The 13,269-nt window shown below is 41.1% G+C and overlaps 4 protein-coding genes across 8 annotated transcripts; 1 reads left to right on the top strand and 3 right to left on the bottom strand.

Annotated features, from left to right (window-relative positions):
* Nucleotides 1–806: 806 nt before the first annotated feature.
* On the bottom strand, nucleotides 807–4,016 carry pafah1b3 (platelet-activating factor acetylhydrolase, isoform Ib, gamma subunit). 3 transcript variants are annotated; one of them, XM_029128882.3, is made up of 6 exons: nucleotides 3,878–4,016; nucleotides 3,253–3,342; nucleotides 2,911–3,000; nucleotides 2,690–2,806; nucleotides 2,437–2,559; nucleotides 807–2,050 (listed from the first exon to the last, which is right to left on the bottom strand). In XM_029128882.3, exons 2-6 carry the CDS (start codon nucleotides 3,331–3,333, stop codon nucleotides 1,790–1,792), a joined length of 672 nt encoding a protein of 223 aa, XP_028984715.1. In that variant the 5' UTR covers nucleotides 3,334–3,342; nucleotides 3,878–4,016; the 3' UTR covers nucleotides 807–1,789. The 3 variants fall into 3 exon arrangements, with proteins under 3 accessions (XP_028984715.1, XP_028984716.1, XP_028984714.1); XM_029128883.3 differs by lacking the exon at nucleotides 3,878–4,016 and adding an exon at nucleotides 3,651–3,784; XM_029128881.3 differs by lacking the exon at nucleotides 3,878–4,016 and having other exon boundaries at nucleotides 3,253–3,681.
* si:dkey-250k15.4 (uncharacterized) lies at nucleotides 3,793–7,138 on the top strand. Of its 2 annotated transcripts, none has more exons than XM_029128880.3 (4): nucleotides 3,793–3,923; nucleotides 4,956–6,205; nucleotides 6,318–6,385; nucleotides 6,486–7,138. In XM_029128880.3, exons 2-4 carry the CDS (start codon nucleotides 4,969–4,971, stop codon nucleotides 7,098–7,100), a joined length of 1,920 nt encoding a protein of 639 aa, XP_028984713.1. In that variant the 5' UTR covers nucleotides 3,793–3,923; nucleotides 4,956–4,968; the 3' UTR covers nucleotides 7,101–7,138. The 2 variants fall into 2 exon arrangements, with proteins under 2 accessions (XP_028984713.1, XP_055359103.1); XM_055503128.1 differs by lacking the exon at nucleotides 3,793–3,923 and adding an exon at nucleotides 4,159–4,315.
* A 154-nt stretch (nucleotides 7,139–7,292) lies between these two features.
* Nucleotides 7,293–11,193, bottom strand: tlr21 (toll-like receptor 21). Of its 2 annotated transcripts, none has more exons than XM_029128877.3 (2): nucleotides 11,081–11,193; nucleotides 7,293–10,481 (listed from the first exon to the last, which is right to left on the bottom strand). In XM_029128877.3, the coding sequence occupies exon 2, from the start codon at nucleotides 10,379–10,381 to the stop codon at nucleotides 7,448–7,450; it is 2,934 nt and encodes a 977-aa protein (XP_028984710.1). In that variant the 5' UTR covers nucleotides 10,382–10,481; nucleotides 11,081–11,193; the 3' UTR covers nucleotides 7,293–7,447. The 2 variants fall into 2 exon arrangements, with proteins under 2 accessions (XP_028984710.1, XP_028984711.1); XM_029128878.3 differs by having other exon boundaries at nucleotides 7,293–10,478; nucleotides 11,081–11,141.
* A 42-nt stretch (nucleotides 11,194–11,235) lies between these two features.
* cnfn (cornifelin) lies at nucleotides 11,236–12,491 on the bottom strand. The gene is made up of 4 exons (XM_029128885.3): nucleotides 12,336–12,491; nucleotides 12,093–12,218; nucleotides 11,881–12,017; nucleotides 11,236–11,700 (listed from the first exon to the last, which is right to left on the bottom strand). Exons 2-4 carry the CDS (start codon nucleotides 12,214–12,216, stop codon nucleotides 11,611–11,613), a joined length of 351 nt encoding a protein of 116 aa, XP_028984718.1. The 5' UTR covers nucleotides 12,217–12,218; nucleotides 12,336–12,491; the 3' UTR covers nucleotides 11,236–11,610.
* Nucleotides 12,492–13,269: the final 778 nt, after the last annotated feature.

Genomic DNA, 13,269 nt, shown 5'->3' with positions numbered 1-13,269 from the left:
TACTCCTCTTCCAGTAAATGTGGTGTTGTTCCTTATAAAGGGATGTGTTGAGGTTTGAAATTACAGCTGCTGGGTATTCATTGATTGACGGTTAACTGAAGCGTGACCTGTCCCACTAAGAGCCTGGGTGGTTACTAACAACAGGACATATTTTAGTGATAAGGGCCTGTTGTGAGGTAATGAAAGTTCAACATCAACATCACCCTTTCCTTAATTTTGTTGAAGTTTCAGAATTTTCTTACAGGGTCTTGTTCTAATGTTAGATGTTATGTGATCATAGGGTTTATTGTGTAAAAAAACAGTTATATGTTCATGTTGCTTGTAGCGTTTCCTTCATTGAAAGAAGATAGTACAGACAATATTACAATTAATCTTAATACTTTGGGTTTTTGCTTTCGGCTCTATCAGAGCGACTGCTCTTGATGCATGTAGAATCCCGCCTTTTACGTTTTAAATAAATGGAAAAACTTAAAGTACTGTATTAAATGTTACAACTGCTTCTTGAGGCGTCGCTCTTATAGTGATGTTAACAGGGCTGAAAGACGTTGGGAAGCAAAGTCAGACTTGTTCACTCTCCTCAGGTTTCTCTCTCTGCTCATAAATATGTCTCAATCAAGACAAAGGTCAACTCAAGGCTATACATCTCTGGACATTATCAGGTGCATCTTGATGAGAACTCTTGATGATCCTGGATGTTATTGAAAGGTGTTTGACACAAAAATGCAGCACTGCATGAGGGACAATAGAAATCTGTCACTATTAGTATCAGCTTGTGCAATCTTAATAAACAGTCCAGGAAAAAAAAACATTTTTTTCATGTTTATTGCATTCAATCATTACTTATGAGCCACCTCAAAGCAAACTCAATTCCATAGCATAATTAAATCAAGCTCTCTGGGTGGTCTGAGGGGTGTGTAACAAGACAGAGCCTCTCATTCTCATGCTATTACAACAGGTGAAGCAAAAAAACAAATAATGACATGATAAAAAGCAAGCACACAATAATGGTCAATCCAAAACATTTGGTCATTGAAATGAACACGTACAAATACATACAAATACATCACATGTCGCAACAGAGTGAACAAAGCTATTATCAAATAAACTGAAATTAGAGGGATTTTCTAGGGACACCAGTTCTTGTATGTTCAATATTTTACTTTGTGCCCCTCAGCTAGTAATCCAGTCACAGTGTATTTGTCAGTGTTTTTTTCTTCAGAAAACCAAATAAATCAAACTTTAATGATGTGAAAAAACTCAATAATAAAGCTTTAAGTACAGCAACCAATATTTGATACATGAAATGTTGTTGTTGAATGTGTTATTCATAACCAGTGGGAATGTGGATTTGTTTACAATGTGTGCTCCAGAACATTATCTCCTCAAATTTCATTTCATTGTCTCCACTGTTAAGTCAGTGGCTCTGACTCCTTAGGTGACACAGTCATTTTAATACACGCATTCAATCTTACGGTAAAGAAATTACATAATACTTAGAACCAAAAACAAATGAAACAGATGCTTACGGGGAACTGAGGCAGTGACTTGTCTGTAGCACATCACATTTAGATTCTGACTATATCATGAACACAAAAACTTTATCTTACTTTGTCCAATTAACACTTGGTCCCATTACCTGTGACAGTGGTCACCAGCCTGGTCATGGATAGGACTTACAGTACACAAATAGCTTGTGCAGACGCTTGCCGTTAATATTTGTTTCTATATGATGCTCTCTGCAAACAGGAAGGAGGACCACTGCCGTAGTGTAAATGAGTGCCCAGCTCACTCAGTTCTCAGCAGGTTTTTCCAGCATTGATTTGAGATGAGCATGCAGGGGTTCACACACGGCCTGGTAGCCCTGAGGGGTCAGGTGAAGGTAGTCATACATATCCTGGTGAGAGATGGCACCGCTGGAATGAACAAAGCCTGGGTCCACATTGAGGAAAGAGGCATGTGGGAGGGATGACACAGCCTCCTGAACCAGTTTGTTCACTTTGGCATTTCGTTCTCGGAGAGGATTTGGGGATTTTCCTCTTGGCAGAAGACCCTAGAAAACACATGAATGCATGCTTTGTTAAAAATGCTGAACTGTTACATACAATTATTACAGTCATACAACTGTGCCTCACATGACCACTAGTTAAGGGATTTTTTTGTGGTTTTAGCGCAAATCAGGCTCTTGTCTAAACAAAGCATATTAGAAAATGATTATTTAGTGGTCTGGCCCCTCCAGTCAACAAGAGAATGTGAACAGTGCTTTATAACATGCATCCCCTGTAAACTACTGCTATTGTTTAAACACAATAGACGTTGTTGAAACCTGATATGGAACTGTGCTGGTTTGCATCCCTGCACAGTATCATGCGTGCATGAGCTTCATTTGACTGAATCAACAATTCCATTAAAGAATGCAATGCATCATTTAAAACCTACAAGTATGAGCGTGCGAGCATGGGGAAGCTTGTTCTTGATGACCTGGACAATAGCCATGATGCCGCTGCAGATCTGTTCCGGAGTGTGTCCGTGATTATTGGTGCCTACCCACAGAACTACAACCTACAACAACAAAAGGAAAAACTTAACATAAGCAGATGTTGTTGATGGTTGTGTGTTCGATGAGCACAATGAGTCAATTGTTTGAATACAGAAGCACAATCTTGTTCTCTATTTTTGGCAGTCTTTGGACCTTGGGGCTGATGTTATCCAGCTCGCCGTTTGTCAGTCTCCATAGCACATGCTGTGTTGCATCACCACCTACTCCAAAATTTAGGGCATGGAGAGGAGAAAACAGCTGCCTCCATATCTGCAAACAGACAAAGTCCACAATCTTTAAAATCAGCATGTAGAGTTTGAGAACAAATACTTTACAGGACAGAAACGTGGGAATGTGATCAACAGAATGATTACCCCGAACTGGTGCATGAGCTGAATGAGAGAGTCTCCAACAAACAGAACATCAGGTTCTTTGTCTTTGCTGTCAGACACAAAGCGGTTGTGCTAAAAAAAGAAAAGGGAAAAGATGTGAAGCAGTGAATCTGTATTACTAATCTCAGTAGATGCATCCTAAAAACAACATGTACTGTAAAGTGAATAGCTAAAATACAATAGCGTTGGTTTTCAAGCTAAACATAACCAAACAAAACATTGGTAAGAATCTTAAAATGGGTAAATAAATGAAATAATAAAGGCTGCAGGTGTAGAATCCATGAAACAAAGTAATGATAAAGATGATAACAATAGTTAACACACCAGAGACATCCATCGGCCATCTCCCTGGGTGTCTTGACATGGGGTGGGTGTGGCGGCAGGATTTGGGTCTTCTGCACTCATGACTTAGCTCTATGTGTTGAAAAGCAGTCACGTAGGGTTTCGGTATTATTTAGAGATGCAACAACCCTGAAAAGCAAAAGCCTCTACCGCTGTAACTGCTGGCTAAACCTATGGAGGATGCGAGAGGTAGCCCCAGTAACGTTAGCTAGCGTTAGCCTGTTTGCTGAAACGTAAGGCACGCACAGATATAACTGTCGCACACCAGTCAGATGCACTGATTGTTTAACCTCAAATTATGTTAATCTGCACTGTGCAAAAGGGAAAATTGTAAGATTTTATATAACGGCTACATTTAGATAATATTGAAAAGAAGCTACCATAAAATCAAATATCGTCATATCCCACTTCAATTTCAGGAAGTATATTTTTCCACAGTTGCATGTACCATTATGTACAAAATAATGTTACTGACTGATTAAATGTCAGTGCACGATTTAACGCCATTATATGTTTTGAGACGCGTTTTACATTATGTGATATAAAACACGAAGAAGAAAACGCTGTTAGTAAAAGGTAGATTACAGAAGACATGACACGGACTTACCTCCTCTTTTTGAGTGGATTCGCCCGGCTGCGTAGTGTTCATGAAGGTGGGTGCTGCGCATAAAAAGGAAACTTCTGCGAATATGCGCAAATTGAACTATTTTTCGACTAAATTTACTGTAATTTGGGGGGTCGTTATAACAACATATTATGATATAAAGGTCTCTGTTATTGTTTTAAGGAAGTATTGTGTATTGCTTCCACCCGACATCCCCTCATTACATTCCCTCTAAATACCGATCTTTATTTTATATCATTAACAGGACAGATACCTCATAACATGGATAATTGGGCCGACGGGTCGGCACTTTTGACTGAACTTTACCATTTGCGTTTTTATTTGTTCTTTTAACGTTGCGACAGTTGGAAACGCCGTCTGTGGCTCGTTGCTTAGCAACGACGGTTTACTATTCGGCTTAACCGACTGCAGTCGGTCTCGGTAAGTAGCGCTGTTTATTAATTATTTTAGTTATTAATCTAAAATGTGTGCGTGTTTCTCGTATGTATCTCATGACGTGTCTAAAACGCCTGCAGTTAAAGCTTTATTAAGACGTTTTCTAGCTGCAGTTAAATATTGTAACTTCATACACGTGTGTCTAAAGTTCTTGCAGCTGTTGACTGTTTGCTAACAAGCCAACGTTAACTACACTATGGTCTGAATGGTAGAAAAGCCTTCTAACCTTATTATTTGATAATACACTTGTTTACAAATTCAGACCTCCGACAATATTGTTATTGTTAAATCAAAACAACATTTACTCAGCTGAATTTTTCTCCATAGCTGATTATTTGGTTATTATTATTATGTTATTAATAATATTTTTTTAAAGAATAGATGAAATACTTTTAGTTTTCACACTTCCCTGTGTGTGATTCCTATATGTGTCCAAGGTCACAGTCCAGAATCCAAGGATCACACAATTGACATTCAGCCACTGTACTGTAGTTAAAATATCAGTAATTTGGTTAATAATCATCTAAAAACTAGTAAATAGCTTGCTGTAGGTTTTTTTAATCAGTCTCTTTTACATATCTACTGTTTGTTTTTTATAAATGACTGACTGTAACTTTTCTTATAGATTTGGGTGCAACATGAGCCAGATGAAAAATAAGATTTTAAATGTTCTCAATAAGCATTCAAAAGAAACACTAAATAGCTGTTCCTCAGTGAACAGCTTGGCTGCAGACTGCAAATGTTGTAAACATCACAATAATACCCACAAACCGCACAAAATGAAACGATGGAGGAGCCGCAAGGAGAGGACTCAGATGAGGGCTGGTGGAAGAGAGGCCCCAAAAGCTAAATCGCATCACCATCACCAAAACATCAAGAACTTTTCACATTTTCACAACTGTTGTCACAGTAGCTGTTATTGCACTCCAAGGAAAGGGGAGCCATATCCAAACAGAATTCCTGCACCACAGGAGCCTAGCATCATCACAGACAACCGCCTCATCGGCCACCATGGGCTGTTCAACCATGAGGTGAAGTCTGTTGACATCGAACGCTTGTTAAGTGAGCAGAAGAAACGAGAGAAAAGTAAACAGCAAGTGCCCGAAAAGAGCTGTATTCTATCACGTCAATCTTCAGCATCTCACAATCTATCTCCATTCTCCAGTAGGGATTGGTCAGGTAGAGATACTAATGAGGCTGTGCAGTGTGCAAGGATGGCAGACCCTGCTGCAAATGCCCCAGAGTGCAGGGAAAAAGAGAAGACTCTCAGCCAAGAGTCAGATATTACACCAGGCCAGCGACTGCAAAAACCTGATCCATCATCTGGAAGCTATAAAAGCATTTTGTCATCTAACCACAGCTCCCTTGATGTAGTTGCATTCAAGAACAAGAAGTACAATTCTGTGATGTCTGACAGGTGCACGGAGTCCCCGTTGTCTCCCACCGGTGACAGAGACCATGTCAAGAAGTTAAAAAAGAAGTTAAAGACACACTTGATTTCTACTCCTGATCACACTCCAAAAGAAGAGAAGCCTCCTGTCCTGCCGACACAAGCCCCTGGTCTGCGCCCAAGCCCACTTCAGTGTTCCAGCTCACCCACTACTCAGAGCTTCAACATAACACACATAAGTCAGGATTTCCGCTGTGTATCAAAGTCCGTCAGTGAAGTTGCAGCGCGTTTGTGCGACTTTCTGCACTTCCCCGTTCTGAGAAAGGGAAACCTAGTGGCAGAAAGCAGGGAGGAGGTGTTGAGAGCACTGCGGGAGAAGCATGGAGCACACCTTCGGGAGAACCTTCTCAAGGTGAAGCGTTCCCTCGGGGGTGGTGCTGATCTCACAAGGGCTATGGCAGATGAAGATGCGCTCTTCCCTTCAGGTAGCAGTGAAATGTGATTCATTTAGCATTCACTCAGTTGCACTGTTTTTCCTGATGATGATAATAATACACTTCTCTGCTAAACAATCCAATTCTACCTTTTTTTATTCAGATGCCCCTGAACACCAATCTGACAATGCCGTTCAGTTTTGTTTTGATATCCAAAGAACCCACAGAAAGGTAGGACCTCCTATTTACACTGACCATCTTTAATTTAATGGAATGTGTACACTGTATCCTTATTACTAGATAAAATCTGCTTCTGGTTTTTCATGTGAAGACTCCTGAATGGTTGACAGAGCCCATGGATACTTCTACCAGTCTTCTGGACGGTGTCCTCAGACCTAGTTTCTCTCCCACACTCTACATGAACTGTGAGCCCCCTGAGGTCTCAGCAAATAATCATTCGTTCTCTAATTCTGCCGACTCATGTTGGGCAGAGTTCTCATCATCTCAACACTGGGGGGAAAGTTTCAGCAGGTCGACGAGCAAAGAGTCATTTTTGTGTGATTCTTTTGAAAATAGCTACTTGAACCACAGCAGTGCATCTACAGGGAGCTTCAGGCCACAGTATGGTGGCAACAACATTCAGCCCTTCTTTACTCACACAGCCCAGCTGACAGACCGACGTGCAGCAGAGCCAGGGCCCTTTTTAACTGACAGGTACTCAAATTATCAGTCTTTTTGCGCCCAAAATCGCCATCCCACCCAGAGCAACAACTTTCATACATTCAGCCAATTCACCCAGCCCTCAAGTTGCCCATCACTTAGGCCCCACTACACTGACATGATACATTATCCCCCATCTCACATGCTTGAAATAGAGGCAGCACCTCCCTTGTCCTCTTTACCGAGCCCTGAACCCTGGTCCTTCCCTCCAATGAGACTGTACTGATGTTTGGTGAATGTCACTAATAAATGTAGTAGCACAAGTGTTACCTCTTCTATTATTTTCCTAGTATGAGATAAAGTAACACAATTATGTATTGTTTACATCGTTTTTTAATATGCAATGCTGTATATTAACACTTCATGTTGACAACTGATATAATAGGAACATTTTTACAGAGCATGAATGTAACTAACGACATTCTTTTGTAAGAGTTGCTTGATTTCTTGTTGTAAGTTAGGAAACCTAATTGTACAGTTGGAGAGTACTACATCAAGCATCTCTGAAGATAAAAATAAACTGATCACAGATATGATAAATCATTCGTCTCAAAGAAGATTATTTAAATAATTTCAAGGAATTAAGTATACGGTTTCATCTGAAGTCACAAAATGTTCATTCTCTTTACTTTCAATTGTAGCACAGTCTTGAGTCTGATCACTGTCATCTGCTTCGAGTCTGCTCGCTGTTTTCATCGCCCTACGTAGCTGATTCCAGAACAGGTCCTGAGCCTGTCCTGGGTTTGTGCAGTCTGAGCCAGGCCACTGCAGATAGGTTTTTCTTAACATGACCTTCCTCATGTGGTGATAGACTGACACCTGCCTCTCAGATATTGGCTCCAGAAACACCAGCAGTAGAACATCTCTGTGCTCGTCAAAGAGTCTGTAGCTGGCAAGTTGAATTTCCAGAGAACACCATTCGCTCTGGAGGAAATTTTTGCTCATCACGCAAATAGTTTTACGACTGCTGTAAACGGCAGAGACAATGTTGTCCACAATATAACGGCCTGGCTCAAAGTCCCTGTGATGCAGACAGAGTTTAAAACTTGATCCATTTCCCTCGAGGTTGGGCAGCAGCTGGTCCATCACCCACCATTCATCAGAGGAGTTATAGGAAATAAATGCATCATATTTGCAATTTTCCTCCTCCTCTCTGAGTTTGCGCCACTGTTCATTAAACCAACAGCGGAAAACGTAGTAGCTGTACTTCACCTTCCAGTAGAGCTTGACATAAAATAAAGGAGTGAATGTGAAGAGGAAGATCACAGTGGCTGTGATAAAGAACAGGTTCTTCCCTAGATCTGTTTTACAAACTTTGGTGTCAAAGTTGTAGAAACTCTGTTTTTGATCAGGGCACAGCAGATTATAGAGATAGACAACCTGAACCTTTAGGTTGGTCTGTGTCCAGTTTTGCAGAAAGCTGTTCCTGCAGGTACAGGCTAAAGGAACATTACGAATGTCAAGGTACTGGAGTTTAGGTAGCTTTCGTAGTGCGTCTACCCTAATGCTTTGCATCACGTTGTGGTTGAGCTGCAGTTTCCTTAACTGTGTAAGATTCCCAAAAACCTCACCCGAGATGTCCTGAATGCCCATGTTCTCGACAGTCAATCTGGTTAAATTTCTCAGATTTTTAAATACCCCTGGTTTTAAATCTACCACCCCTACACAGCAGTTATCCAGTGTGAGGAAGCGCAGGGCTGTCAGATCATCAAAGGTGTCAGGAGCCAGTTGGTAGATGTTATTGTTCGTCAGATACAGGGATTTCAGTGAGTGAAGGCCACGCAAAAGTGTGCGAGGTAAGATAGTGAGACCATAGGGTCGCTGCCAACCCAGCTTCAGGTCACTGAGTTTGCTCATGTTTATAAAAGGTGAGCCTATGTTCCCATTCAAGTAGCGGATCTGATTACCTTCTAAATCCAGCACTGTGAGTGTATTCTGAAATACATGAGAGATGGAAGTTTCAATTTCTTTAAGATTGTTTCCATCTAGATAGAGTTTGGACAGACTTGTTAGTCCATCGAGACCTGATGGGTCAAAATGGGTGATCTTATTACCGCCAAGGTCCAGTGTGGTCAGTTTTGTGAGCCTGCGGAAAGTCCCGTTAAAGATCACAGAAATGCGATTGTTACGTAAGTTGAGTGTTTGCAGATTAGCATTGTCTTCAAAGGTGTCATTAAACAAGTCAGTCAAGAGGTTGTTGTCTAAACGAAGTGTGTTAAGCTTTTTTAGCCCTTTCAGAGCTTCGCGACCAAGAAATGCAATTATGTTTATGTTAAGTTTTAGCGTCGTAATCTTTGGCATATGATAGAAAGCATTAGAATCGACTGAGAGAATGCGGTTGTAACGAAAGCTCACCTCTTCCAGATAATTTAGACGAACCCCCCCTTTTGTTTTACACGTTGGAAGGGAGGTCAGGTGGTTGTGCTCTGCATTGAAGCTTTTAACTTTTGTCTGTTGTTCCAGAAATTTCATACAGTTCATCTTTTTCAGCTTATTGCGGGACAGATCCAGACCCCCCTTGATTGTAGGACAATGGCTCAGTATGCTTGTCATAGTAAAGCCAATCTGGTTACTGCCCAGATGCAAATTTGTTATCTGTTTAACCTTATTCTTTAACATTTTGCAAAGCTCCTGGAGCCTGTTATTGTTTAGACCTGTTCCAGTGAAATCTACATGTCTTGCATTGATGTTGCTGATGTTTAGAAACTCCACTACCTTGACACTTGTTGAACGCAAACGCAGATAATTTATTTGTCCCAAATCCACCCCTTGAAAAGCCGCCGTGGGGAGCCTAGCATTATACGACAAATCAAAAACTTTGATGAACCTGAGAAACGAGGGCCTGCATCCTAAAGTACTTAGATTATTTCTACATATATATAAAATAGTGAGAGATTTGGGTAGTGATGCATTTGTGTGGCTAAGAGAGGTCAGACTGTTAAAGCAAAGATCTAGTTGGGTTAGATTTGTTAGATGTGACACAGATTCAGCAATTCCTGAAAAATCACTGAGAAAGTTTTGTCTTATCAGTAAAGTCTCTAAATTAATAAGAGAAACAAAAATGCCCCCAGGGAGCAACTTCAAATTGTTGTTTGTCAGTGAAAGAAAGGTGAGATTGTGTAGGTCTTTAAACACAGAAGAGCTGAGCTCTGACAAATAGTTAAAGGACAAGTTTAAAGACTTTAGTTGGTGCAGGTTTTGGAAGGCAGCTTCACTGATGATCCTCAGGTGGTTATGATCGAGTCTGAGGAACTGGAGCATTGATAGATTGGCAAAGCTGTTGCTGGGTATGTCCACCACAGCAGTACTGCAGATGGTGAGATTGGTGGCAGATTTCGGCAGGTCAGCGATAATAGCAGAGATGTTGTTCACATTTCGATGGATGCAGTTGAAATATCTTCCTTTTGGCGATGAGTGTTCAATGCAGTTCTTAAAGCTGTAGCCACTGATGAGCTGAAAAGCACCGAGGACAACTGTGACTGACAGCAGCTGGGTTCGACTTGTCATCTTGCGGTGCTGTTGTTCAGTAGCCAGTCGTCTGAAAGGCTTTTGTGATTGTCTCTGTTGGTTTGGTTTGCTGGAGTATTAGGCTAAAACATGGAGGCTGCTGAGGAAAGAGAGCAGCACATGACACATATGTCATGATGTACCGACAAACAGAAAGTCAGGTTCAAAGCTTCTTTACAAGGCTGCTGTTCTACGTACAGCATAGTTGTCTCCACAGTCCTATTTAACAACATCGCTCACTGTTCAGTGGTAGATGAGCTGTTGCCAGGTTCCTGTGATATCATGATCTGAGGTTTGATTCGGCCTGTCAAGAAAATTTAACCATCTAGTAAAAATAGCTCTGTTCCTCTTTTCAGGTTTTCATATCCCTTTTTGCACTGCACTTATGTTCCTCCTATTTCTGTTGTTTTTATCGATACACATGAATTAAGCTATGAACGGGTTTATTATTACAGCCACAGATTATTGCCAAAATAGCACAGAACAACCTACTGTCATCAGCTGTTTCCAGGTATTTGTCCTACATTTCAGATTTAGTCTTGAGGATTGTTTCATTTTCTGAAATCTTGCAAGAAGTGTCTCTTTTAAATATGATTGACACTCTATGAGCAGATGTTATGAAATAGTAATTTCCAGATTATTTCCCTCAGTGAATTTCAGAGGGTGGGACTAATACCATCATTAACACAGCAGTCTTACCTGGTGGGATGAATTTTCACCTCTTGTTCCTCAGGACGTATTGTTGTAAAGTGGCTAGTTTGGATTCACAATAAGCCAGAAAGAGGAAGAAGGCAGCCCATGTTCAGTTTCAGCTAATGACGTTTAAAATCTTCTTAAAACACAACATGATCGTTCTATTTTGATTTATTGAAATGCAGTTTTTGCATAAATTTCTGTTAGTTGAAACAAACATCAAATATGAGTTTTAATTGACAGGAATAAATGAATACATGAGCACCAAGTTACAATAAATAATGTGTTTAAATTTACCACTATAAAAACTTGTTGAATGTTAGGAAAAAGAAAAAGTTACTGCACAACCTGAGTACTGTAGCTGCTGTTGCTGTTCATTATTCAAGTCAACTGAACGATTTAATTATTTCTTTCTTGTATTTCTAATTCTCTTCTTGAAAAATGATATATATATGCTATATATAAATATATGATATTTAAGATACAGTTTGTGTCCAGATCTGCTCCTGGTTCAGAGGTTGAAATATGGAGTCTGTTTATCCTCTGATCTTTTGCTCCCGGGCCATCTGACACAGTCCACACCAAGGCAGGCAAGCCATAACAACCCAGTCGTCACACACCGAGCCCTGGGAAAAAGCAAAGGTGCAAACAATCTTATCTCCCATCTTATCTTTGGACTTTGTTCAAGTGGAAAACTATGCGTTTCACAGACACACTGGGCCTGCATGGTGTCCTGTTTCACTACACGATCCGTTGGGCTGTTGTTCTGCGATTTAATCGAGGTTAGGTGACTTTAGCGCACTTACGCTGATGCGGTATCTGCTGCGGATGCTCGTCCTTAGAGCAATCATGGCACCGGGAAGGCAGGCCACGCAGCAGCTGTCCCCATTGTCCTGTGCTACCTTACAGGCCAGGATGCAGGGGACGAACGCAGCGCAAAGACCTGGGAGAAGAACGCAGGTCGTCATAAACGAATGAACTGCAGAGCATTGGCTAATTTCTACTTGACTACACATACAGATTCCACAGTCTTCACAGCAGTCGCACACATTTGTGCTCCATTCCATTAACCCAGAGGACACGGTGTACTCTTTGACTGTGATCTGAGGCTGGGAGCTGATCACATTTGCCTGGTACTCCATCGCTGAAGTTAGATGAAAAGACAAGTGTTAGGATACAGCGTGAAAACAGATTAACATTCACTGGTTTGGGAAAAATTAGCTCACGTAGTTATGTTTCGATAAAAGGAATCGCATCTCACCTAATGTCTTCTCCTGACGCTAGTACAGCTCCTGAGAAGGTTATATGATCCTGTGGAGGGTCACTGGCCTAATCTATGAACAGGAGGACAAGGCATGGCCACAGCTCTTATACTGTACCTGCGGTGACATCAGTCATTCAACCTTGCAGTTTTTCCACTGATACAACAAAGCAAACAAGTTTTGGTTTGTGCAAACACCTCGTTAAGAGAAAAATGTTTAGTTTGAAGGTGTGTAGTACATTTCAACAGGCTGCACCAACCCTGAAGTGATCTTTATCAGCATGCAGGAACCGAAGAACAAAGTGGGCACAGTGCGAGAAGCAGCGCTGCAGAGGTGTTGCCTGGTGACCAGGCGAGTGTGTACACACTGTGGGATGGACGGAGGGAGTTTGAGATGAGAGTGGAATAAAACCTAGAAGCGTCAACAGTGTTAGAGGAGGCTGGTGCAGTCTGCAGAGTAACAACTTGACCTACACACAGGTGGGGTTTGTGAGAGAAGAGACGGGTGGTCCAGCTGGATACGTACACACAGGCCTTCTTTAGTATGGGGGAGAGAGAGAAAAACTGGGGTCATGATGAAACAGAAAATAAGCCATAACTTGGACAATTACCCTACTAAGAGACCAGAGCTTGTTTTATGCTGCACTACCCTCCCACATCTCAAATAAACTGTTTGGTTTTAGTAGAAATGGAATGCAACCCTTTTATGGTCTGAGTTATACAGTAACTTATAATGTAACATACCTTCAGTAGGTAGGACCACAGACCCACATTAGCTTATTGCCCACACTTACCCATGACACAAACGTCTTTTATGAGAGATGATTCATATAAAGTCACTATTTTAATGGGTTATTGAAGAGTGGCTGTAAATCTTCCCATTTCCCAAATAACAGCAGGACTCAGATTACAGTGACTCACTTCTCCAGATGAG

Source organism: Betta splendens, chromosome 16 (assembly GCF_900634795.4).
Source record: "Betta splendens chromosome 16, fBetSpl5.4, whole genome shotgun sequence".
NCBI lineage: Eukaryota > Metazoa > Chordata > Actinopteri > Anabantiformes > Osphronemidae > Betta > Betta splendens.
The sequence above is the reverse complement of the archived record's forward strand: the minus strand, read 5'-3'. Positions and strand labels throughout refer to the sequence as shown.

Excerpts from the sequence above, each read along its gene's own strand:
- pafah1b3 (XM_029128882.3), bottom strand. The coding sequence starts at position 3,333 with ATGAGTGCAGAAGACCCAAATCCTGCCGCCACACCCACCCCATGTCAA. Across the intron at positions 3,001-3,252 it reads ATGGCCGATGGATGTCTCTG|CACAACCGCTTTGTGTCTGA; the intron begins GTGTGTTAACTA and ends TTCTTTTTTTAG. Across the intron at positions 2,051-2,436 it reads ATGCTCGCACGCTCATACTT|GGTCTTCTGCCAAGAGGAAA; the intron begins GTAGGTTTTAAA and ends TGTGTTTTCTAG.
- si:dkey-250k15.4 (XM_029128880.3), top strand. The coding sequence starts at position 4,969 with ATGAGCCAGATGAAAAATAAGATTTTAAATGTTCTCAATAAGCATTCA. Across the intron at positions 6,206-6,317 it reads AGATGCGCTCTTCCCTTCAG|ATGCCCCTGAACACCAATCT; the intron begins GTAGCAGTGAAA and ends TTTTTTATTCAG. Across the intron at positions 6,386-6,485 it reads TCCAAAGAACCCACAGAAAG|ACTCCTGAATGGTTGACAGA; the intron begins GTAGGACCTCCT and ends TTTCATGTGAAG.
- tlr21 (XM_029128877.3), bottom strand. The coding sequence starts at position 10,381 with ATGACAAGTCGAACCCAGCTGCTGTCAGTCACAGTTGTCCTCGGTGCT.
- cnfn (XM_029128885.3), bottom strand. The coding sequence starts at position 12,216 with ATGGAGTACCAGGCAAATGTGATCAGCTCCCAGCCTCAGATCACAGTC. Across the intron at positions 12,018-12,092 it reads CTGTGAAGACTGTGGAATCT|GTCTTTGCGCTGCGTTCGTC; the intron begins GTATGTGTAGTC and ends TTCTTCTCCCAG. Across the intron at positions 11,701-11,880 it reads GCAGCAGATACCGCATCAGC|GGCTCGGTGTGTGACGACTG; the intron begins GTAAGTGCGCTA and ends GCTTTTTCCCAG.